The sequence below is a fragment of the Impatiens glandulifera genome, chromosome 1, assembly GCF_907164915.1.
Source record: "Impatiens glandulifera chromosome 1, dImpGla2.1, whole genome shotgun sequence".
NCBI classification, from domain to species: domain Eukaryota; kingdom Viridiplantae; phylum Streptophyta; class Magnoliopsida; order Ericales; family Balsaminaceae; genus Impatiens; species Impatiens glandulifera.
In genome coordinates, this window is record NC_061862.1 from 14,524,141 (window position 1) to 14,550,906 (window position 26,766).

Genomic DNA, 26,766 nt, shown 5'->3' on the forward strand with positions numbered 1-26,766 from the left:
TCTATTTAAAAAACAAAAGTATTCCTAGTATAACAATGCTATTTAATTTTTTTTTTTATGTTAGAGTAACAATTTCATTTTAAAAATAATTAAAATAAAAATCAAATAATTCTTTTATCTGGTTGAAGATTTTCTATGGTCATGATTCCTATTATAAAATATATATATATATATATTGGTATAATTTTGTAAAATTATAATATATTTATAACTTTATTTAGTTTACAATTTTATCTTTACACAAAACAAAAACTTATATTAAAACAACTTAATATTTCTCTATGAAAATGATAGGGACAACGAACTAGCAACGAAGCAAGACCACAATTTCGACGTGGTTTATCGCGTCGCCCTATGTCGCTCATTTAGAAATAAAAGATATTAATTTTTTTTTCTATTTTCCTTCATTTTTCACTTTCTTCTTTCTGTTCCCTCTTTGTCTCCTACGATTGATTTCTTCCTTTCATACTATTTATTCGGCGAAACCTCTTCTTCAACATCTTCTTCTTCCTTCTTCTTCTATCAACAATTTTGACTATTTATTCGGCGTCTTCTTCCTTCTTCTTCAGTCAACGATTCCGACTATTTCTTCGTCGTCTTCTTTCTTATTCTTCAACTTAAAAGTTTGAAATGTTAAGTCTTCAAGTATCTTATGTTTGCTCTTTATTTTCGTTTCTCTTCGTTTCTAAACTTATGTCTCTTCGTCTTCGTTTTAGGAGAAGATTATTCCTGCATTCACCGGTCACCAAGGTAAAATCCCGAATCTACATGCATTAACTTATGAGTTTAAGCGAAGGTCCATGATTGCAGGGTGTCATGCTAGTTCACATTTAATTCCCAAAAAAAAATCTATGACTCTTCGTTTTTGTTTAGCGATTAACATTTTTCGATTAGGGTTTTTGCGATTTTGGTTGAAGCTAGTTAAAATGTGCATTTTAGGATTACAATGTCTCGAAAATGTTCATATTTCGAGACGTTTTCTCCCGAAAATGAAATCATTCAAGATGTTTTTCCCGAAAGTTTCTAAAAATTTCATTTTTCGGGACGTTTTCTCCTTAAAATGAAATCTTTCAAGACAATTTTTTTCAAAAATTTCATTTTGGGACATTTTAATCCCAAAAATTCCGTTTTTTCCAAATTTTATATGTTATATGTATAACTGTTTATCTGTTTAACGAGCTTCATCTTTCATTTATTTGTTTTTTTTAGAGTATATAAAAGGAAGACAAGAACTAACCCTTCCAAAAAAGAGACAATAGAGAGTACAATTAGAACTACAACTAAACCATCCCCCAAAAAATAAAAGTTGCCCACAACATATTTTTGACTAGGATCTCGACTTATGGTCTTTACCATCTTATTCAACGAATATCTAATCAACAAAGAGAGACGGTGAATGTCATAGGCTTTAGAAGTCTTTTGTCACTATCCCTTTCTAAATTCCCCAGCGAACTCTCTCGATACCTCGTCAGGTCGTTTAACTATAGTACATGTGCGATCATCCTAAAGAGTGACGAAGAAGTAAAAATCAAATAAGAGGATGTTCCATACATATTGGACATCCCTAGAGGGGAGATAGAGATTGTAGAATACGTAGGAAACAAGACTATGTGCCCCGACTATAAGTTGATGGAGTTTAGGAGTCGACGGAGAATTACAAATACAAGTGGCAGTCCTAAAGTGACCGAAATGCAGATAAAATGTTGGAGAATACATCAGCTCACAATAATTTTAAGATAAGCTTTGTATTATATGTTTTTAGTTGCTTTCTTTGGACAACGCAGTCAAGTCAACAATCCAAGTATAGAGTTAACATCAAAACTTACATTTCAAAGCATCATTCATTTATATACACTTCTATGTGGATTGTTAATAATCCTCAAATCTATTTTTGTACCTATAGGATTACAATTCTGAAATCTATTTTAGATATTCATAATATCCCAAAGTTGAATTGGTGCAAATTCATACTTGACGAATTAATTGAATCATGCCATAAATGAAAGTCGTCATTTCCAAAGACCACAATCATTTCTTCCCGTAAGTAATTGTTGTCATCAATACTTTATTTTGGTGGTTTATTCAAATGTAAACGTTTTTTTAACATATTGAATATATATGTTTTCAGTTGTGCTACTTGTATAGGGTCTGCAACCTTGAACTTTAAATACCTCATGAACGTCGATTTTCGATATTGTTATGTTGAAATGACAGTAAGTTGAAGAATATGTTGGACAAGGAGTTGACAAAAGGAGGATTCAGATGTGGAAGAGATGTTGGACACCTTCCACTTCCAAACACCCAATAAATGACAAATGAGGAGGTGCCTCAACATGAGGAAGGGGTGGATGGGCAGCATGAGGAAGGGGCATATGGGGATGCATGAGAAAGTGATAGCACCTAAGAAGGTAGCACCTAGGAAGGTAACACCTAAGAAGGAATAGCATAATATTGTAGAGGATGAGGTTGATCTAGGCCAGGTTGTCAGTGATGCATTCATGCTCATCGCTACCTCTACCCAGAATCTTTCAAAAGCCACACGAATGTTGGCAGATATAAGAGAGTCTGCAAAAAAAAAGGGACACATAGACAATGTATGAGACATCAATACAAGTACTATACGATGATATGCGCATATATGAAAATCTTAGGATTGCCCTCCAAAAGTTCTTCACATAGACACCCTCCGATGCACCCAAAGTATTGGTACAAAAACCAAAGTGATGGTACAAACATCTGAAATAGTGGTACAAACACCCAAAGTGGTGGTAGAAGATTCTAGTTGAAAAAATATTTGAAGTGGTAATTCCACCCGTAGTGGAGATTGCAGTAGAAAATCATTTACAAATGGTGGTTAGTAGTGAAAAACACCTGCAATAGTGGTTGGATAACAACAAACAAGATGCCCAATAAGAAAAAAATCTTAAAGGAAGATGAAACATTCACAAGCCCTTCAACCTCCACCTATAGTGGAGGTTGAAGCAAAAATTCTTTACAAATGGTGGTTGGAGAACAACAAATAAGAGGCCCAATAAGAAAAAATCATAAGAGGAAGATGAAACTTCCACCGACCCTCTTTTACTCTCACTTTGGCTCACCAATCCCTAATCAACCTCTCATCGCGTGACCTTATTCAACTTGACTAACCAACCATCTCATTCCAACTTTTTATCCACTAATCTTAATCGACATCTATTGTTGAGACTTTACTTTCAGTTCGGTCAAACAACTCATATCCTCACATGTTTTACAATATACCACCCAACTTACTTATCCTCACTTCGACACTTACTTATTTTGAACACACCTCCTCACATATTTTAGACTATACAAAATCTGACTTACTTATCCTCAATTCGATCCTTACTCACTTCGACTAACCAACCATCTCATTCAACATTTTTGATGCATCAATCTCAATCGATCTCTCATCACGAGACTTTATTTTAACTTTGGTTAAACAACTTATCTCCTCACATATTTTATAATATACAACCTGACTTACTCATCTCATGAACTAACACTTTTACTTTGGTCAAATCAACAATTTACAACATTACCAATCTCTATTACCTTTACTTTGGTCAACCAATTCCTGATCAACCTCTCATCTCGTGGCCCATATCCTCAATAAATTTAATAATATACAATCTGTTTTATTATTCTCACTTCGGCTAACCAACCATCTCATTCAACATTTATTAACCCCAATCAACCTCTAATTTTGTGATTTTACACTTTCACTTCGGTTAAATCAACAAACTCTAAACCATTTAATTTCGTATTTTATCTACCCCAATCAACCTCTAATATCGTGACTTTAGACTTTTACTTCGGTCAAATTACCAACTCACCCATTTCCTTGTATATTTTAACCATTAATTAACCTTTAATCTCGTGATTTTATACTTTCATTTCGGTCAAATTAATAAACTCCAAACTATATATTTTCAAATTTATCTATCACAATTGACCTCTAATCTCGTGACCTTAGACTTCCACTTTAGTCAATTTATCCAATGTCATTTACCAACCCACCAACTTACTTGCATATTTTAATCACAATCAACCTCTAATCTCGTGATTTTACACTTTTACTTCGGTCAAATCAACAAACTTCAAACCAATTCCATATTTATTTACCCCCAATCGACCTCTAATATCGTGAGCTTAGACTTTCATTTCGGTCAAATTACCAACCCATCAATTTTCTCGCATATTCTAACCACTATTAACATTTTTTTCATCACTTAGGTAAACGAACGTTCTTATTTCACATATTAATCATCATTATTTTTTCAATAGTTTAAAAGTTGCGCCTAACGAAATTTGAACCACGGTCTTTATTATGAATCATGAAAACTTTAACCACGGATCACTTAAGATTGTTGATTTATATTTTTAATTTTGTAATAAAATTATTAAAACTTTGTTTATATTTATAGTATATAGTTTATAAAAGAGAATATATTTATATTAACTCACTAATGTAGCATAGTAGTAAGAGTAATCTTAAAATATCAAAATTGTTATTAGTTCGATTTCAACTGAATTTTTTTTGAATTGAAGCTATGACCGTGAATGTTAAACTAGTTCTCTTTAATTAAAAAAAATATATATTTATAATATAAAAGATAAAAAATTAATGATAAAAAATAATATATATATATATGACAATAAATAAAGTAATAAAAAAATTAATTAAAAAAAATTAGAAAAGAAAACATATTAATAAATAAATAAATTAGGAGAGCAAAAACTTGTTGAGAAATATTAATTATGAAAAAGAATATATAATATATATGAAAACATGAGATTAGAGAGAAAATAATAAAAATAAAATAATTAAGAAAAAAAATGAGTTATTATTTATAAAAAATATGTTTATATATTTATATAACGTATAAAAGAGAATATATATAATACAAGGGATAAAAAGTTAATGATGTAAATTAATATCACATAAGTCTTAATAATAATATTCTACTCCTAGGCCTAGTTCGAGGTTATTAAAATATTTGGAGGGAAAAAAAATAAATAATAGATAATAATTTTAAAATGTATGATTTTAAAAAAAAAAAAACTTAAAGGTCATTAATACATAATAATTATTTTATAGAAAGTATTTTTGTTAATTAATTTAGTGATGTAAATTGTGATTAAAAGTGTTCATCGGTTCGGTTTGTTTTGGATTATTTGAGTTCATTATTTTGAGTTATTCGAATTTATTTTTTAGTTAATTCGAAAACTAAATTTAATTTGAATTTAATTTTTGTTCGAAATTTTTTTAATATATTATATAATAAATTATGTATAATTATTTAATTACACATAATCAATTATATAATATATTATTAAACAAATAATAAATAAAAAAAGTTTTGAGTTGAAACTCAACCCTAAAATAAATAGAAAATCGTATTTGAATTCAATTATGTGATGAACGTGGAATCATTGAAGGATTTACTTAGGTTCCGCGAGAAAAAAAAATACATTAAATAAATTTTTTTTATTATTTTGTTTATTTTATTATTAAAAAAATAATAAAACTTATCTTTATTTATTTATTTTATTCAAAAAATTTTCGTTATTATTTATTTAAGTCAATTCTATATTTTTTTTAAAATTACCCCACTATCTAGATACGTTAAGCAGCTGAGAGAAAATGAAATGATATTTAAATAATTTTGATTATTTAATAATCAAATCCAAACAAACTCCTTATATCACAGTGATGTTTAATAATTATTTTAATTAAAAAATATATAAAAATTTCCCTAGTTTCATATGACTTTGTTTAATAAAAAAAATGAATTATCTGATAAATAATGATGTGAAGTGATTTTAGAAAGTAAGAAATAATTTTTTTAGTAAAAGAATTTAAATTATAAAATAAAAAATAATAATTTAAAATATAAGGTATTTTAATATTTTTGTTAAAGAATTAAATAGAGTGTTAAAAAGAGAAATTTTTTTTTTTTTTAAAATTTGTATTTTTGAAATAACCCTAAACCAAACAAGTCATATTCAATCCACTATTTATAGTCAAGAGTTATTACAGATTTCTTTGTGTATGTGTGTGAGAGAGAAGTTTCTATGGCGCCCACTGACCCAAAATCACTACACACATGCACGGTCGAGAAAACACGCGCCGCAATTAACCGACTTCACATTCTAATCCACACATCGGCCATACTTGCCCTAATCTACTACAGATTATCTCATCTTCTCTACCACAAAGACTACATCGCACCTCTCCCATGGGCCCTCATGACCACCGCCGAACTTATATTCACCTTAATTTGGATCTTCACCCAATCCTTCCGATGGAGACCGATCGTTCGCACCGTTTCGCCGCAAAATCTTCCAGCCGATGTCACCTGCCTGCCATCGGTGGACGTATTCATTTGTACGGCGGATCCAACTAAGGAACCAGTGGTGGAAGTGATGAACACGGTTATCTCAGCCATGGCGTTAGATTATCCGCCGGAAAAATTGGGCGTTTACCTATCTGACGACGGAGGATCGCCGTTGACGGCGGGTGCGATTAAGGAAGCGTTTGGATTTGCTAAAATTTGGGTACCGTTTTGTAGGAAATATATGATTAAAACGAGATGTCCTGAGGCGTTCTTTTCGCCGTTGGAGGATGATGAAAGATTGGTTCGGAATTGGAATGAGGAATTCAAGGCGGATGAACTTAGAATTAAGGTTTGTCTTGTAATCAATATTTGCAATTTTTTCTCCGTCTGTCTTTATTTGATTTTCAAACTTTTTTTTTTAATCTGGATCTGAAAATTAAATCAATCCCTTACAAAATAAAGATTTTTAAATTTTTTATATATTTAAAATATAAATTTTAATATTAAAATAAGTGACTTGATAGTGACGTGACATAGAAATGTTTTTAAAAAACCTTAAAACTAATCATGTTATCATTTTCCTTGTGTCAGTAGACTTTATCAGTTTTAAAAATTAAATATATATTATATATAAGGACTGGGATAAATCTATCGCCTTGTTTGGATTCAGGTATTTTTAAAAATTTAGAGAAAAAATAAATAATGATTGGTGATAATTTTGAGAAGGTAATGATTATATTTGATAAAAAGACCTTAAAAAGTATTGATATATATAAATAAATTAAAAAATAATAATTTAAAATAAAGGGTATTTTAGTATTTTGGTTAATGAAATGAATGATGCAATTGTTTAGAAGTGATTGATTTGAAAATGGATTATGGTTGATTTTTTTTGAAAACCCAAAGAAAACAAGCCCTATATAAGGGAGTGACATTATTTAATTATTTAAAAATGATGAAAATTATATTTATTTATTTGTTTTATTTAAAAAAAAATTCATTATTTTTTAGTTTATTTTAAACTTTTTCAAATCCACTCAAACCCTATATCTGGCACTGGGTTAAGTCCGATTCATTTCAAATAGGAAGATATAAAACTTAAATATATTATAATCGTAAAAGATTGTAGTTTAGTGGTTTAAGATAACAATTTAAGACTTGTTTGAGAAAGAGTTTTTTGGGTTTTACTTGGGTTTTCTTCTAAAAATCTTTGTTTGATAAAAAATAGGAAAAAATTAGTTTTTAAAATTTAAAAACTAATTTCTTTTTGGACTTTAGAGAATATGGTTTAGGTGAGAGAATAATGGTTTAGAGAGGGGATAAAATTAGATGGTAGTTTTTGTATTTAAATGAATAAAAGTATTGATTAAATTGTTGATATGATGTTTGAGTTTTGGGATAAAAACTGAGTTTTATCTCAAATAACCAAACATCAACCAAGCCCTAAAATTTTTATTTGATTATAGGTTCAAATCTAAACAAAAAAAAACTATTTTTTTTATAACCTTTTAAACTAGACCTAGGATAACAAAATATTTTTTTTTCTATCTAGGGCTGGGTAGCCCAAAACTAGGGACCAACCCAACCGTATACTAGTTTTCTAAATAATAAATATCTTTCAAAATATTAGATTGTGGGCTCATCAAAGTGAATTAGGACCTAATAAATAATTGAATTTAAATATAAAAATAGTTATAATAAATGTTAGGATAAAAACTGATATAATTTGATAAACCTTCAACAATATTAGTATGCATATGAAGTGTTCAAGCAAAATGTTGAGAAGATGGCCAACCAACTAGAGCAACTTGTCTTTCACGATCGGCCTGCTCATATTGAGGTAAATAGATATTTATTTTTTCATTATTAAATTTAATACTTAATTTGTTTTTAACATGTAAATTTATTTAGATTATACATGAAAATAAAGTAGAGGATGAAGAGAATAATAACAATGGGCAAGCTAAGCTGCCACTTCTTGTCTATTTATCCCGCGAAAAAAGACCATCTCATCCTCATCGATTCAAGGCCGGAGCTCTTAATGCACTCGTATGCGTTTATCTCTATGTATTCACAATTGTTTTTGTCTTTGTCTTTGTCGTCTTTGTTGAACTAATAACTTAATTTTAATTTTCATGATAGCTCCGAGTTTCGGGGATAATGAGCAATGGACCGTATGTGCTTGTATTGGATTGTGACATGTATTGCAATGATGCAACTTCAGTCAAGCAAGCAATGTGTTTCCATCTTGACGAAAAAATGTCATCTTCACTCGCTTTCGTTCAATACCCGCAAATATTTCATAATGTTGGCAAGAATGATATCTACGATGGCCAAGCTAGATCGGCTTATAAGGTGGGGAATCTATTTATGTTATTAGCTGTCTTCGACACTAATTGGATTGATTGATTTTGATTTAGACTAAATGGCAAGGAATGGATGGACTTAGAGGCCCTCTTTTCACTGGCACCGGTTACTATGTCAAGCGCAAGTCATTGTATGGTTATCCTAACCGAGAGGGTATGTATGAACTAGATTATTATTTAGATTCAGATTCAGATCCATATGCGTTACTCTGTTTTTTAACACGAGATAATCGGGGTATTTGCAAACAGATGTTTTTCTTCTCGAGGCAGAGAGGAATTTTGGGTGGTCTTCTAAGTTGATTGATTCACTAAAATGTGGAAACTTAAAGAAACCCATTATGGAGGGAATATCATATGAAACATTACAAGAAGCCAAGAAGATGGCTTCATGCACATTTGAGGAAGGAACTCAATGGGGAAACGAGGCGAGTTAACTCAAAAACTGAAATCTTTTCGCCCAATTTCGATAGACTCATTTCAATTGATATAGTTTGTTTGTTAATTTGCAGGTTGGGTACTCGTACTATTGCTTGCTAGAGAGCACGTTTACGGGCTACCTGTTACACTGCAGGGGTTGGAGGTCGGTCTACCTCTACCCGGAGCGTCCTTGTTTCTTAGGGTGTACACCGATAGACATGAAGGACGCGTTAGTCCAGCAAATGAAGTGGAGCTCTGGCCTATTGCAGGTCGGACTTTCGAAATTCAGCCCACTCACCTATGGCTTGTCGAGAATGTGTGTTTTCCAAAGCACTTGTTATGCATACTTCACCTTCATAAGCACAGGCTCAATCGCTTTCTTGATCTACGGAACCGTCCCTCAGTTGTGTTTCCTAAGTGGAATTCCCGTCTACCCAAAGGTAATCCAGATCTAGATCAATACCCAGAAATTGTTTTCAATTGTGATGATGCTTATGAAAATCTCAGGTTTCGAGTCCATGGTTTGCGGTTTTCGTCTTCATATACGCGTCGGCTCTCCTACAACACATGTACGAGGTTATGTCGTCGGGTGGTTCGATCAAGTCGTGGTGGAATGAACAGAGGATGTGGTTAATGAGATTAGCGACGGGTTGCCTGTTTGGAATGATCGACTTTCTGATGAAATGGCTGGGCTTGGCGAAAACCAAGTTCCTGTTAACAAACAAGGCTGTGGATAAGGAGAAGCTGGAGAAATATGAGATGGGGAAGTATAACTTTGAAGGGGCGGAGGTTTTCATGGTCCCGTTGACGGTGGTGGTGGTTGTGAACATGGTGGGTTTTATTGGAGGAATGAGGAGGCTTGTTTTTTGGGATGATGATGATTACGGTGGTCTAGATCAGATGTTTGGGCAGCTTCTTCTTTCTTCTATTGGTTTGGTTATGGGTTATCCTATACTTGAAGGGATCTTAATATCCAATAATAGGAAGAAGAAGATGTAAATTATTTCCTATAATCTAATGTTATAGTCAAATAAAACACCCAAGAGCTTTCTCTTGAGCTCATTATATGGTATACTTATGGTGTCAATTAAGGTATAGGTCGAGTTCACGGGTGGACAGGCAAACTAGTGGGTTGAACGATATTAATCTCAATTTAATAGGTTAGTCGGTTGAATGCTATTAACCTCAACCCGAATATGCTTAATAATTTAGGTTAAAATATTTAATTTGAACTTAATCAGTATATATAATTTACCATACTAAATTCTTTTCTTTACAGAAATAGATGATATAAAAAATTTTAAAATTTTAAAATTATAAATCTTAAAAATAAAAAAAAATAAAAAGAGAAATAACCATCACATGTGTTTGTTCGAATTATTAGACGATTTGCTACACTAAACATACATAGAAGAGTGAAATGACAAGCCTTCCTTCTTTATTTGAAGAAAATAGAAAGCGTTTACAGATTCTAAGCTTGTATAGTCCCTTTCTATGTGTGTTTATAAGAGCTAAAGGAAAGCAAGCCAATTTTTTCCTATCCATTCACTCGGATATCTTCCGTTTCATCGATTTTGTCCGAATCGTATTTTCGTGTCGGATATTATTACTCTATAAAATAATACACTTGGGACGACCAAAATTTATTAATTAAAAGAGTTATTAATTAATCGATAAATTAATAATTATTAATTTATATATTAATTAATATTTTATTAATTTATAGTAAGGTACTTAGTCTACAAACACCTTTAAGTTTGCACTTAATTATTGTATACATCAAATGAATGGCCAATTTGAAAGAAACCTTCAATTTCCCGCCTTATCATGCTTCTTGTGTTCAATGTATCACTTTATGGACATTAAAAATATTTTCTATATAAACAAGATTAAAATACTGTAGGTTAACACAAACAAATCATACACACGACATGACTTCCCATCTTAAAAACGTTATTGGAATTAATAAAGATGATATCGATGAAGAAGATGATGAAAGTTCTACAATGGAGCCCCCTTCGCGAAACAAAGCTATTAAAACGATAATCACATTGAACAATTTCTTGTTGAGCTATGAGAAAACAATACCAGAAGTTCTTACAATGCTAAGGAAAATTAGAGACGACATTCAAAGGGAAATTGATTTCAACAAAAAACAAAAGACAACTGAGTCATTTTTCAAGATACCTTCATAAATCATTCATGTAATATGCTATATATAATGAATTATTAATTTATATTATATGTGGGGTCTAAAGAAATTATCAAAAATGTATCATTATCCTATAATTTTAGCAAATTATTAATTTAGCACCCTATTCCTGAGTCGGGACCGGCCAAAAATATTATCTTATAGAGTTTATTAAATAATCGAATATTAATTTATCGAGTTTCTACTCTAGTATATACTAATCTAATCTTGGTTACTTTTTAGGTAATTTATTAGTTTGAGAGTAATTTCGTACTTGAAAGTAATAGGATAATAGTTTAATACATAGAAAAAGTAAAAGGACATATATGGAATTCTCAGACCTGTAAAAATTGAATTTGGAAGGCACCATTTTCTCGGACCTGAAAATTTGAATTTTATTATGGAGGGAGGCCCTATCTTGAAGCTGATAGTTGAGAAAGATAATCGAGAGAAACAAACCCTAGAGTTCCAACCTGGATCGGTGGTTAAAATCGGAAGATTCGTTCGAGGTAATACATTAGTAATTAAAGACTCAGGGATTTCATCGAAACATCTTTCAATTGAATTCGTCTCCGGCGAATGGATCCTCTCCGACCTTGGATCCTCCAATGGAACATTTGTAAACGGTGAAGTTATCGATGTCGGCACCTCGATAAAGCTTGGAGATGGCGATGCGATTAAAATCGGCGAGCTTACCTCCATCGAAGTTAGGATCGAAGTGCAAAATGTTGGTTGTAGTACTCTAAGGCGAAACCCTAGGCGGCGAGCAGTAAAGGATTCGGAACAGTATTCTGTAGGGATTTCGGGAGTTAGGAGCCGTCGAGGAGGTGAGTTGGCTTCGACTGCTGGGAAGAAAGAACTAGGGTTAGGTTTGGCGGTTGGCGGTGAAGGTAAGGTTCGGCGGGGTAGACCTAGGAAGGTTGTGGCGCAAACTGATGATTCTCAAGAGAGTTTTCATGCGGTTGTAGAAGTTGGGAATGGACAGAAGACGAAGTCGAGTTTGTTACCTCCTCTTAGCTCCACTGTTGATGTATGTTCCGCGTTGGAAGAAGAAGGGTTTTCAGCTGAGATTGTGCAGAAGGAGACTCGTGGCCGCCGAGGAAGGAAGAGAAAGGTAGATGTTGATCCACCATTGATAGTCAGAAATGAGGTGATTGCAGAGAAACCATTGATAGTCAGAAATGAGGTGATTGCAGAGAAATGTAGTTTGAAGAATTCTCAAATTGGTAAAGAAGATGATGAAGAAGAAGAAGGGGTTTCAGCTGAGATTCTGCAGAAGGAGACTAGTGGCGGCCGAGAAAAGAGGAAGAGAAAGGTAGATGTTGATCCACCATTGATAGTCAGAAATGAGGCGATTGTAGAGAATTGTAGTTTGAAGGATTCTCAAATTGGTAAAGAAGATGCTGAAGAAGAAAACCAGAGGGATGTTGAGGCTGCAGAAGAAGAAGGGGTTTCAGCTGCGACTGTGCAGAAAGAGACTCGTGGCCGCGGAGGAAGGAAGAAAAAAGTAAATGATGATCCACCATTGATAGTCAGAAATGAGGTGATTGTAGAGAAATGTAGTTTGAAGGATTCTCAGATTGGTAAAGAAGAAGGGGTTTCAGCTGAGATTGTGCAGAAGGAGACTCGTGGCCGTCGAGGAAGGAAGGGAAAAGTAGATGATGATCCACCATTGATAATCAGAAATGAGGTGATTGTAGAGAAATGTAGTTTGAAGGATTCTCAAATTGGTAAAGATGATGAAGAAAACCAGATGGATGTTGAGGCTGCAGAAGAAGAAGAAGGGGTTTCAGCTGAGATTGTGCAGAAGGAGACTAGTGGCGGCCGAGAAAAGAGGAAGAGAAAGGTAGATGTTGATCCACCATTGATAGTCAGAAATGAGGCGATTGTAGAGAATTGTAGTTTGAAGGATTCTCAAATTGGTAAAGAAGATGCTGAAGAAGAAAACCAGAGGGATGTTGAGGCTGCAGAAGAAGAAGGGGTTTCAGCTGCGACTGTGCAGAAAGAGACTCGTGGCCGCGGAGGAAGGAAGAAAAAAGTAAATGATGATCCACCATTGATAGTCAGAAATGAGGTGATTGTAGAGAAATGTAGTTTGAAGGATTCTCAGATTGGTAAAGAAGAAGGGGTTTCAGCTGAGATTGTGCAGAAGGAGACTCGTGGCCGTCGAGGAAGGAAGGGAAAAGTAGATGATGATCCACCATTGATAATCAGAAATGAGGTGATTGTAGAGAAATGTAGTTTGAAGGATTCTCAAATTGGTAAAGATGATGAAGAAAACCAGATGGATGTTGAGGCTGCAGAAGAAGAAGAAGGGGTTTCAGCTGAGATTGTGCAGAAGGAGACTAGTGGCGGCCGAGAAAAGAGGAAGAGAAAAGTAGATGATGATCCACCATTGATAGTCAGAAATGAGGCGATTGCAGAGAAATGTATTTTGAAGGATTCTCAAATTGGTAAAGAAGATGATGAAGAAGGAAACCAGATGGATGTTGAGGCTGCAGAAGAAGAAGGGGTTTCAGCTGCGACTGTGCAGAAAGAGACTCGTGGCCGCGGAGGAAGGAAGAAAAAAGTAAATGATGATCCACCATTGATAGTCAGAAATGAGGTGATTGTAGAGAAATGTAGTTTGAAGGATTCTCAGATTGGTAAAGAAGAAGGGGTTTCAGCTGAGATTGTGCAGAAGGAGACTCGTGGCCGTCGAGGAAGGAAGGGAAAAGTAGATGATGATCCACCATTGATAATCAGAAATGAGGTGATTGTAGAGAAATGTAGTTTGAAGGATTCTCAAATTGGTAAAGATGATGAAGAAAACCAGATGGATGTTGAGGCTGCAGAAGAAGAAGAAGGGGTTTCAGCTGAGATTGTGCAGAAGGAGACTAGTGGCGGCCGAGAAAAGAGGAAGAGAAAAGTAGATGATGATCCACCATTGATAGTCAGAAATGAGGTGATTGCAGAGAAATGTATTTTGAAGGATTCTCAAATTGGTAAAGAAGATGATGAAGAAGGAAACCAGATGGATGTTGAGGCTGCAGAAGAAGAAGTAGAACCTGATTTGGAGAAAATGACCCTTGGACAGTGGTTTGATTACATGGAGGTCTATCTGCCTAAACAAATCAAAGATGCAACTGTAGAGAAGATCTCAAACATCAAAGCAAAAGCAGCAAGGTTCAACGAATTCATGCTTCAACAAAAGAATGAGAAACAGAAAGGTGATAATCTATCTTTTGCTGTTAGTAAATAATGTAATGTTGCTCAGATTACTTTATAATGCATGTCATGTTTATTCATGAAAACAATTTATGTATGAGATGTTATTTTTATCTTGAAAATAAGTAACTTCACATGCATCAACTCATTTCCAACCCCCAAAGCAAAACTGTACATATCACAGTTCACAAGAATCCTGCCTAAATCCTTTTCCCTATCTCTCATATCAAGATGGCATGCATACCAATCTTTCATCTAATATAAATCTCCAATCTTTCCTAGAAACCCACAAACAATTACATATCTCTGATCTAACTGGTTCATCATGGCTAGCCTAGCAGATCAAGAATCCAAACACCATTACCCTCTGGATGCTTCTTCTTACAGAATCCTTGAAGAAATCGGCTGCGGGATGAGTGCTACAGTCTACAAAGCGGTTTGCACACCCAAGAACTCAACCATTGTAGCAATCAAAGCCATTAATCTAGACAAATCGCCTCGCGATTTGGATTCAATCCTCCAAGAGGCCAAAACCATGTCTCTTCTTTCTCATTCCAACATCCTCAAAGCCCACTGCTCTTTCACAGTGGACCACCTGCTATGGGTAATCATGCCCTTCATGTCCGCCGGCTCTCTAGAGTCCATCATCTCCAGCTCGTTTCCAACTGGACTGCCGGAGCCCTGCATTGCTGTTGTCCTTAAAGAAACCTTAAACGCTCTGTCTTATCTCCATATCCAGGGACATCTCCACAGGGACATTAAGGCCGGAAACATCCTCGTCGACTTTGACGGATCGGTAAAACTGGCGGATTTCGGTGTGTCCACATCCATTTACCGTATGGGTTCGGCTTCTTCATCCTCGCTTGCGATCACAGACATAGCCGGGACCCCTTATTGGATGGCGCCCGAGGTGATTCACTCTCATAATGGGTATTCTTTAAAGGCTGACATCTGGTCATTTGGAATCACGGCTTTGGAATTGGCGCATGGTAGGCCGCCTCTCTCTAATCTTCCACTGTCGAAGTCTCTGATCATGAAGATCACCAAGAGGTTTCGATTTTCAGATTTAGAAAAGAGTGGGGAGATTTCTAGTTCTGGTAAGAAGTTCTCAAAGTCGTTCAAGGATCTTGTTGGGCAATGTCTTGATAAAGATCCGGCAAAGAGACCGACCGCGGAGAAGTTGCTGAAGCATTCTTTCTTCAGAAATTGTAAAGGTACCAATTATCTTGTGAAGAACATGCTGACCGGGTTGCCTAGTGTGGAAGACAGGTTTAAGCAATTGAAACATCAGAGAATGAGAATGGGGGGATCAATTAAAAGTAGTGATGACAATGAGGAAGAAGAGGAGAGGGAAAGGGAGGTTGGTCGGAAACAGAGGAGAATTAGTGGGTGGAATTTGAACGTGGAGGATTTCGAGCTTAACCCTGTTTTTCCTGTTGAGACAGGTGATGAGAGTGTGGTGAAACAAGTTCGATTTGGTGGGGAAGAAACCGTAATTAAGGAGAAAGGAGTAATGGAAAGTAGTAGTGGAGCCTGGGAGGCATCTGGTTCTGGTTCTGGTTCTGGTTCAGTAGAGGAGGAGGAGAAGAAGAACCCAGAGCCAGAGCAAGAGCAGGGGGTGGTTTCGGAGAAGTTGAATCCTAGGGTAGTAAGAGAGTTAGTGTTGAACACACTTAATGTTGTGAAAAAGAGCTTGGATCTACAGAATGAGTATGTAATTCAGTTGATCCGAGCTCTGGGTGGAGGAGTGGAGGAGGAGGAAGAAGAAACAAGGGTGATTAGAGAGAAAGTATTGATGAAGGAAGAACTACTTGATGATATAGAGAAAAGATTTGATTTCGGCCATTTAGCGATGGAGTTGGCGGCGGTCAGGACGCAAATACCCGATCAAAAATATGATTTCGATAAAGAATCAAGTATAGAATAAGTTCCTTAATTATAATATATATATATTAATAAAATGAGCTCGTATTAATTTGTTTTTGTAACATATATGGTCAGGTTATTTTAATTTTAAAATATGTTTTTAGTGGGATAAATCACTTTAGCTTAATTTTCTTTTTCCAAACCCAATGAATCTAACACACGTATAATAAAAGAGTTTGATTCAAGCTTGCTCTCTCTTTTTCTTATAATATATATATATATATATATATATATATATATATATATATATATATATATATATATATATATATATATTTTAATTAATTTTATATAAATATTTTCCCTCTCAATCATATAAAATATATAGTTTCTTATTTGTCATATTTATATTTATATATATATATATATATAATATTATATCTTTATTTATAAAAAATATCTTAATATTAATAAATATCTTGATATTATGTAAAAACAATCTCTCCTTTTGTGAATCGTGTAACATTGAAAAACTCACAAACTCATGTTTCTCTTGATTGGGTACATTCTGATGTTTGGAGACCCGCCTCAGTTGTTTTTTCAGATGGTTATCGATACTTTGTTTTGTTTGTAGATGATTATAGTCTATTTATTTGGTTATATCCGCTCACACAAAAATCAAACGTCTTGAATGTTTTTACCAAATTCAAGAATTTAGTTGAGAATCAATTTAACAAGCAAACTAGGGAGGAGAATATCGCAATCTTAAATCAATTACAGATACATGATATACAACACCGACTCTCTTGCCCACACACTAGTGAGCAAAATGGCGTTGCTGAAAGAAAAGTTAGTAATCTAACTGAAACAAGTCTAACCTTACTTGCTCATGCAAAGTTACCACACACATATTGGGTTGATGCTTTTTTTACCGCCACATATTTGATCAATAGACTACCGACACCAATTTTAGAGTGTAAATCTCCGTTTGAAATTTCATTCAATAAACTACCCGATTATACAACACTAAAAACTTTCGGTTGTTCATGTTACCCTCTTACACAACCATATAATCAACACAAACTAGATTTCAGATCAGTTCAATGTTTATTTCTTGGTTATAGCTCTTCTCACAAAGTATATAAATGTTTATATATTCCAACAAATCAGATCTTCATATCTCTCGACATGTCACTTTCAATGAAACAATCTTCTCAATGTCACTCCCCACATCAACATCAACACAAAATATGATTAATACACCAACAATTATTCCAAACTCGGTTGAGATATAATTGATCTCCCTTGCACTCAAATCCTAAAACAGCCACTATCTATTTCCAATACACAAGTTAATCCCATAACCATTAATAATGTTGAGCCCATTGAGCATATAACTACTCAGCCCGAGCCAATGGAAGATGTTGTCAGAACCTCATCAACACAAGAAGCGCCTCGATGTTCAACTCATCCTATGATAACTAGTGCTCGATCTCGAACTAATGTTCCCACTGCTAACTTTACTACTAATATTCCCGCTTTATAACCAAAATGTTATACTACTGCCCATAAAGGTCCAGCATGGCGTTCTGCTATGACTTCTGAATTCAATGCACTCATCCATTATCAAACATGATCACTTGTTCCTCACTCGTCACAACAAAATATTGTCATGTGCAAATAGGTTTTCAAAATCAAACACAAAATTAATAGTTCCATTGAACGACATAAAGTATGACTTGTTGCTAAAGGATTTCATCAACAACCTATTATTGATTATGTAGAAATATTCAGTCTATTGGTCAAACTAACACAGATTCACATTGTTTTAACTCTTGTAGTCACTCGTGGGTGGCCGATTCATCAGTTAGATGTGATTAATGCATTTTTTATGGTACACTTGATGAATAAGTCTACATGACACAACCTCCGGGCTTTATCTATCAATAATTTCCTAATCATGTATGTCGTCTTCATAAAGCTATTTATGGCCTCAAACAAGCCCCTCAGACTTTGTATGCTACATTTCGAGTAGACATGGTATTTTAGCCCCGACGGGTCGGGTACCCGAAGGAACCCAACCGATCGGTTCAGGTTTTTTGTTTGCTTTTCGGTTTCAGGTAATTTCGGGTCAGAAATGATCGGTTCCGGTTTGGGTCCGGTTCGGTTCCGGGTACCCGAAAAATAATTAAAAATATTTTTTTTGTTTTCACTGTTCGGTTCTACTGTTCCGTTTCCATTCATACATGCTACAACTATTCTATTGATGGAAACTAAATCACCTAATTCCAGTATAGAGTTTCGGTAATATTCAATACCTACCAAACGAGAAAATGAGGAAAATGGAAGACAAAAACCGAAAATGAGAGAGAATAAGAGGGAGAGGAAGAGGAGGTCAGAGTAAATGTGATTTTTTAAAAAAAATATTATATATATATATATTACTGTTTGTTTTATTTGATTTAATGTAATATTTACAATTCTTTTATTAAATAATTTTAAAACCTGTGTAAAATTTAAAAATATATTAAGGTTTAAAATTAGTTAAATAAGTAAAAAATAAATTGTTTTAAAAAATTGGGTCCGGTTCGGGTCGGTTACCCATCGGTTCCGAACCGATATTTCGGATAATTTAAATATTCATTTTTTTCGTGGCAAAATTGGGTCTGGTTCAGTTCGGGTATGGTTTGGGTCTCCTAAAACCCGAAAATTTTCCATGCCTAATTCCGAGCTACACTACTTTATCAAGGTTTCATTAAAACCAAATTAGATATGTCTTTATTCTTATTTCACTCTAGTGATATTATTTCACACATTCTCGTATATGTTGATGATATTGTCTTTATAGGTAACTCTACAACTCATATCTCTACAATAATTAAATGTCTAGGTGAAGCATTTCCAATAAAAGATCTTGGTTAGATAGAACACTTTTTAAAAATAGAAGCAACACGCACTAACTTAGGATTATTTCTATCTCAGACAAAGTACATTAATGATATTCAGTGCCGGCCCCGAGTTTTGGGCTGCCCTAGCCTAAAAAAATGTCAATTTTGACGGTTAAAAAAATGATAAAAAAAAACTTGTGGTAAGATTATAACTAAATTTTTTTTACATTCTAAATCACTAGCTAGATCTATTTATGTTTAAAAAATACTAAAAATTTCTTCTTTATTTTAATAAATGGGCTGCCTTGGGGAATTGGCTGCCCTAGCCCGGGGGCTTACTGGGCTTGCCCCAGGGCCGGCCCTGATGATATTCTTACAAGTGTTGTTATGCTTAATGGCAAGCTACTCCATACTCCTATGGCTTTAGGTTCATCTCTCTCGACATGATGTTGATCTACTTTTTGATCCTATAATTTACAGAAGTACTATTGAAGCCAGGGGCGAAGCCATAATTTTAAGTCTACCCGGGCTAAAAATATTTTCACAAAAACTAATATATATAACAATTTTTTTTAATAGTCCATGATATATTAAAAAATATGAATCGTTAAGCACACAACGAAACAAAGGATGACATTAGTTCATCGTCCAATCTCACGTTCACCATCAACAATAGAACGAGCAATTTCATTAGTTTGAGTTGAATGTAACTCGGTATTACGTTTTGAAGAAAATGTAATAATATTGATAATAGTCGTCATATTCGAAAGAAAAGACATAAAGATCTCATTTTCAACGTCGATGAGCAAAACAATACAATTAATACGCACTAGCATTTAGCCCGTGCATTTTCACGAGTAATATTATAAAAAACCGTGAAAAAAAATTACGGATAACATTTTTAATTTTATTTTTAACCGTTTTAAGTTTATGGATGGGTCAACCCACAATCCGACCCAAGTATCCATTTACTCAACATCATTATATATTAGTTAGTTAAAAAGTTGAACTTATATTAATATTAAAACGTCCCACGTTTATCAAATTTGGTGTTGAATTTAAAATATAAAGTTTTAGTAGCCTAGTTGGTTAAAAAGTTGTATTTGTTTTGTTATGTTGCAAGTTCGAAACATACCTCTTACGTTTTTATTTTTATATTTAACCGTTTTAAATTTAAAGGCGGGTCAACCCATAATCCGACCCAAGTATCCAAATTAACCACAGCACTTGACCCAGCAATCCGGACACTTTAAAAATTAAGCAGCATTATATATATATATATAAAGGCAATCTTTAAGAAATAAAGTTTGCAAATTATAGAGATTTAATAACTAGTGAGAAAAAATTTCAAATTTTTAAAGTAACTATTATTGTTAGGGATATATTTTTTTAGTTAAACTGAATAAATTATATATAGTTTAAATTTAATTAGGAAGAATAAGTTAGATGTTTTTTAATTTGGAAGTGATAGATTATATATTATTCAGTGGGTTATTTATTTATAAATTAATAAATTATTATTTTTTAATTATGAATAAATATATTATATATTATATAATATATTAATATAATTTTTTATCTATTTATTTAAAAATTAATAAATTAGATTTAAATTATTTAAATATAATAAATATATTATAGAATATATTAGCTAGATTTGAGACATATTTAGCTAAATATATCTATAGACATATTTAGTTAAATATATCTACAGATAAGTAAATATATATATATATATTATAATATATTTATTAAGTATGTGGGCCTCGGCCTATTGTGTAGAAATTAATAAAGTAAGTTTAATAAGGACATAAGTCCCTCCGGGCTACAGCCCAGTTGCAATTCTTACTGGCTCCGCCGCCCCTTATTGGAGTTTTTCAATATTTGACACTTACTAGTCCAGTTTTAACATTTGTCGTGTTAATAGAGCATGTCAGTTTATACAAACTCCTTCCACATCTAATTGAATAGTAGTCAAACGAATAATGCGATACTTAAAACATACTCCCAATCATGGATTATTCATATAATGCACCTCAAATTTAAACTTGACAGCTTATTTAAATAATTTGCTATTAAGAATATGTTTAAATATTGCAGTGTAGTGTCAGAGATTGATAATTATATGATCTGACAACTGGTTATTGAATTTTTCTAAAGATAAACTTATTTCTTAAAATTCAAAAAGATAATAAGTTGTGGCTTCAATCTGAATATAATGTATTTATCCATACAACAACATAATTATTTTTCCTATTTTTACTCCTATTATTATTCAAAGACTTCTTCCGATCTTTGCTTATTTTTATTTATTTATTTATTTTAAATTAATTAGTTATAAATAAGATAATTCAATTATATTGTAATTGATTCAATTCATCAATATTATAAAAGAGAAATGATTAGGTGAGGGAATTTGGTGAGGGAATTTGGTGAGGGAATGATGTGGCATAATCTTATTCGTTGAAAAAATCAAATAATTTCTCTCTTTCCTCTCACTTTTACATTTTTCAACCAATGAGAAGGTGATGCCACGTCATTCCCTCACCAAATTCCCTCACTAAATTCTCTTACTCTATCACTCCTCATTATAAAATTCATTAATATTATAATATTGATAATATCAATAAATAATATTAGATACACGTTTATATTTGTCTTGCCTTTCTTTATTTACAATATTTTAATTCTTATTTTGCCAACATATTTAAAATTTATACATATTAAATATAAAATTTGATTTTTTTATTAATTAATTATTTATTTATTATTTAAATAAATTTAAATTACTTCGTATAATTGTATTTTTTAAAAATAAATATAATATTGTTTTTTAATATTTGTAATGAAAACTCATCTTTTAATTCTTATTTTGCCTACAAATTAAATATTTTCTATAAAACTACAAAAATATCATAAGAAACTCAAGTTAAAATAAGTTCAAGTGATAATTATAAGTTTAATTATTGTAAAACTTATAGGTTAAAATAACTTATTTTTTTCTAAAAATCAATAGAATCATAAATAACCCAACATTAAATAAGTTCGTATAAACATTTTTTTTTAATTAGAAAGAGGTATAGCTAAAAATAAGTGCATGTATGTAATATATTTTTTATTGGGTTAGTTTTGATGTTTTATTAACACAATTAAAATATATTCTATGAATTTGACTGACCTAATTAATACAATTTTATTGACCACACGAGCAGCAACGAAAAAGAAAACAAATTTTTATTGACAAACACAATAAACGGTAAAAGAAAACAAAATTTTGAATCAGCTTATAAATAAAAAAAATTGAAAACCTCAATTAAACAGTTAAATAGTAGGGTTTCAACTTCAATAAAAAAAATTAAGATATTATAGAAGAACACAATAAAGAATACATAAATCTAATTAATAAATCTATAGAGTTGATATTCTAATTCTACTTCCAACCCTTCAAACATGTTACTAATTTTGTTTCTTCTTAATTAATACGAAATTTCTTTGTCGTTTAATCCAATTCTTCACCTTCTGCGTTTTTGTTTTCTTCTCATCTTTCTCCAATGAATAACTTTTCAAAAACTTTTGTCTATAACTGAATAAATTATTGTGGCCACCACCGTAATTATTCTCTCGAATAGTTTCACAGAACCACGAATCAACACCGACATATACTTCGACTTTTCCGATGTCTATATCGTTTAAAAACGACCTCAAGAATTCCCTATCTAGTTCGTTCCATAGTTGAAGCCTATTAGCTCTTTTTTCATCCCCTACCGATTGCGCAATCTTCACTATTGTTGTCATTGTCTTCTTTTTTTCTTTTTTTTTATCTCTCAATCCCTCTAAATCTCTCTTTGGCTAAATTTATAGATAAAAGGTGATTAGGGATTTCAAAATATTATTTGGACTTTAACTACCTTGCATATTTATAGATAAATTAAGGAATTATTAAATATTTAGATATATATTTTCAAGTATTACTTTACCAACTTTTTTTTTATAAGATATTTTTAATTAAAAGGTTATTGATTTGAGATATTAAATCCGTGATTTTCAATTTTTTCAACGGTGGATGATCAAATTAATCTCAACTTCATCCACTAAATTTTAGGGGATTTTTATTTTATGTATATATTAAATATCTTTTTAATTTAGATTTTTTTGGATGAAAAATTATTTAAAATAACACTGATTGGTTGAAGTTATTTAAATAATTTTAACATAATTTTGAATATCATTTTTTTTATCTATCACACTTATTAATTTATTAATTAAAATATTATATATTTTAAATTATTATATGATATTTATATAAAAATTAAAAATAAGTATAAAATAAATTTATTTATCCCTTTAATAAAGTATATTAAGAAAAAAGATGTGAGAAAAATAAAATAGAGAAATATATAAATAAAATTTTTTTAATTATAAATAAATATAAATATAGACTTATTTATTCTCTCCCTATAAATATACCAATAAAAAAATTACTTATTTTATAACTAAATATAAAATTACATATCTAATTTTTCCCCAAAAAAATTACATATCTAAAATACATTTTATTTTTATTACATAATATAATATATTTTATTTATATCAACACAATTTTTTTTATTTGGTCAACATATTTAAAATTTATACATATTAAATATAAAATTTAACTTTTATTATTAAAATATTTTTATATTTATTTAAACAAATTTAAATTACTTCATATAATTGTATTTTTTTTTTAAATAAATATAATATATTTTTTTAAAATAAATATAATATATTTATTTAAATATTTGTAATGAAAACTAAAAAAAAATCATAAAAACTAAGATAAAATAATTAATAACGATAAGTTTACTTATTTTAAAACTTATAAGTTAAAATAATTTATTTTCTAATCAAAACAATATTTTTCTAAAAATAAATAGAAACCATAAATAACCCAACATTAAATAAGCTCATGTATTCAATTTTTTTTTTTAAATTAGAAAGAGGTATAGCTAAAAATAAAGGCATGTATGTAATATATTTTTATTGGGTTAGATTTGATGTTTTATTAACCCAATTAAAACTGACCTAGTTAATGTAATTTTATTTAGGGGTGTATCGGTTCGGTTTTCAGATTATTCGAGTTTTTCTGTTCGGTTTATTTGAATTTTCATTTTTTTAGCCAATTCGAAAACTGAACCGAATAAATTTTAATTAAATCGAACCGAATTTAAATTTGATATTCTTATAACTGAATTCGATTTTTTTACTCAAAATAAATTGTACCACTATTTTTCTTTTATTATTAAATTTTGAATTCAAAATATTTTAATTTGATTATTTTGAAATTTTTCTTAAGTTAAGTTTGGAAAAATAAATAATAAAAAATGAATTCGGTTTTGGTTTAGTTTTCGAGTTTAAACTCAAACTCGAAAACCAATTCAAAAATCGTATTTTAATTCGAATTGGTTTGAAATTCGATTCGAAAATCGAAAATAAAATTCGAATTCGGTTTAATTCGAATTCGGTTTAATTCGAATTCGGTCAAATATTAGTTCAAAACAAATATTGAACGCCCTTAATTTTATTGACCATACAAGCAACTAAATTATTTATTACTACATAAGCAAAGGTAAAAGAAAACAAAATTTTGAATCAGCTCATAAATAAAAAAATTAAAAACTTCAATTAAACGGATAACTATATATTAGGGTTTTCAACTTCAATAAAAAAAAATATAACTTATACATTTAAGATATTATAGAAGAACACAATAAAGAATAAATAAATCTAATTAATAAATATTTCTAATTTTACTTCCAATTATTCACGTCACAAATTACAATATTTCAATTAATTATTTCTTTTTAACTAATAAGAAATTTCTTTGCTGTTTAATCCAATTCTTCACCTTCTGCGTTTTTGTTTTCTTCTCATCTTTCCCCAATGAATAACTTCTCAAAAACTTTTGTCTATAACTGAATAAATTATTGTGGCCACCACCGTAATTATTCTCTTGAGTAGTTTCAAAGAACGACGAATCAACACCGACATATACTTCGACTTTTCCGATGTCTATATCGTTTAAAAATGACTTTAAGAATTCTCTATCTAGTTCGTTCCATAGTTGAAGCCTATTAGCTCTTTTTTCATCCCCTACCGATTGCGTAATCTTCGTCATTGTCTTTTTATCTCTCAATCCTCTAAATCTCTCTCTTTTTGGCTAAATTTATAGATAGAAGGTGATTAGGAATTTCAAAATATTATTTGGACTTTAACTACCTTACATATTTATAGATAAATTAAGGAATCCTTAAATATTTAGATATATTCTTTTACATATTTATAGATAAATTAAGGAATCCTTAAATATTTCTTTTAAATATTACTTTACTCACTTATTTTTATGATATTGTTAATTGAAAGGTTATTGAGTTAGGATTTTAAATTTTTGATTTTTTTAATTTTTTTAAAGTAATTTAAAATAATAAATATGTGATTTTCAACTTTTTAACTATAGATAATCAAACTTCATCCACTAAATTTGAGGGGATTTCTATTTTATGTATATATTTTTATTTTAGACTTTGTTTGATGAAAAAATATTTGCAATTATATTGATTGGTTAAGGTTATTTAAATAATTTAATATAATTAAATATATATATATTTTTTATCTATTTAAACTATTATTTTTTATTTTTTTATTATATATTAATCATTGTTATGTTTTTTCATGGTACTTAAATGATTTATTTTTTTATTTTTAATATATATTGTCTTTTTTCAAAAAATAATATTTTTTAAGTCTTCAATCATGACACTTTTAAATAAACCAATTCATTACCAAACAAGACCCGACGTGTAATATAAATACTATTTTTTTTTTACCAAAAGACACTTTATCACCTATTCTACGTGTAAGCCCAACAACCCACCTCCAATACCAATATATTTAATTAAACGTTCATAGAAAATAAGTTTATAAATAAATTAATTAGGAAAAATAATTGACTTGACTTTGAAAAAAAAAAATAGAGAGTGAACTTTGATTTTGATATATAGATAAAAAAGTGTTTATTTTATAAAATAAAAAAAATTGAATTTTAATTCTTTTTAATTAAAAATAAAAATGAAAAACAAATATATATATATATATATATTATATATATATTTTGTATTATTATATATAAATTAATATTATATATATATATAGAAGATATATTTACATGATAAGAGAATATATATAAAATATAAATACAATTAAAGAAAATATATAATATTTATATATAATTTAATGATAAGAGAATAAAGGTATTATTTTGTACGAGGTAATATGATAGTATAATATAAATATAACCATGTGTTCATTAGTTTTTACTTATAATATCACTTAATTTTTTTTATTTTTTATTATACTTTTTATTATACTTTTTATTAATATTATATACAACTTATTATTATATAATATATTAAATATATTTTATTTAATTTTAA

The 26,766-nt window shown here is 30.8% G+C and overlaps 3 protein-coding genes across 3 annotated transcripts; all 3 read left to right on the plus strand.

The window, feature by feature from the left end:
• The first annotated feature begins 6,071 nt into the window (after positions 1-6,071).
• On the plus strand, positions 6,072-10,223 carry LOC124922238 (cellulose synthase-like protein G3). The gene is made up of 8 exons (XM_047462971.1): positions 6,072-6,708; positions 8,110-8,199; positions 8,271-8,408; positions 8,502-8,714; positions 8,780-8,879; positions 8,975-9,150; positions 9,235-9,582; positions 9,650-10,223. The coding sequence occupies exons 1-8, from the start codon at positions 6,097-6,099 to the stop codon at positions 10,139-10,141; spliced, it is 2,169 nt and encodes a 722-aa protein (XP_047318927.1). The 5' UTR covers positions 6,072-6,096; the 3' UTR covers positions 10,142-10,223.
• Positions 10,224-11,575: 1,352 nt separating this feature from the next.
• On the plus strand, positions 11,576-14,615 carry LOC124920895. The gene is made up of 2 exons (XM_047461473.1): positions 11,576-12,483; positions 12,520-14,615. The coding sequence occupies exons 1-2, from the start codon at positions 11,734-11,736 to the stop codon at positions 14,572-14,574; spliced, it is 2,805 nt and encodes a 934-aa protein (XP_047317429.1). The 5' UTR covers positions 11,576-11,733; the 3' UTR covers positions 14,575-14,615.
• A 166-nt stretch (positions 14,616-14,781) lies between these two features.
• Positions 14,782-16,592, plus strand: LOC124920896 (serine/threonine-protein kinase BLUS1). Its single transcript, XM_047461474.1, has one exon. The coding sequence runs from the start codon at positions 14,866-14,868 to the stop codon at positions 16,465-16,467; it is 1,602 nt and encodes a 533-aa protein (XP_047317430.1). The 5' UTR covers positions 14,782-14,865; the 3' UTR covers positions 16,468-16,592.
• The last annotated feature ends 10,174 nt before the right edge of the window (positions 16,593-26,766 follow it).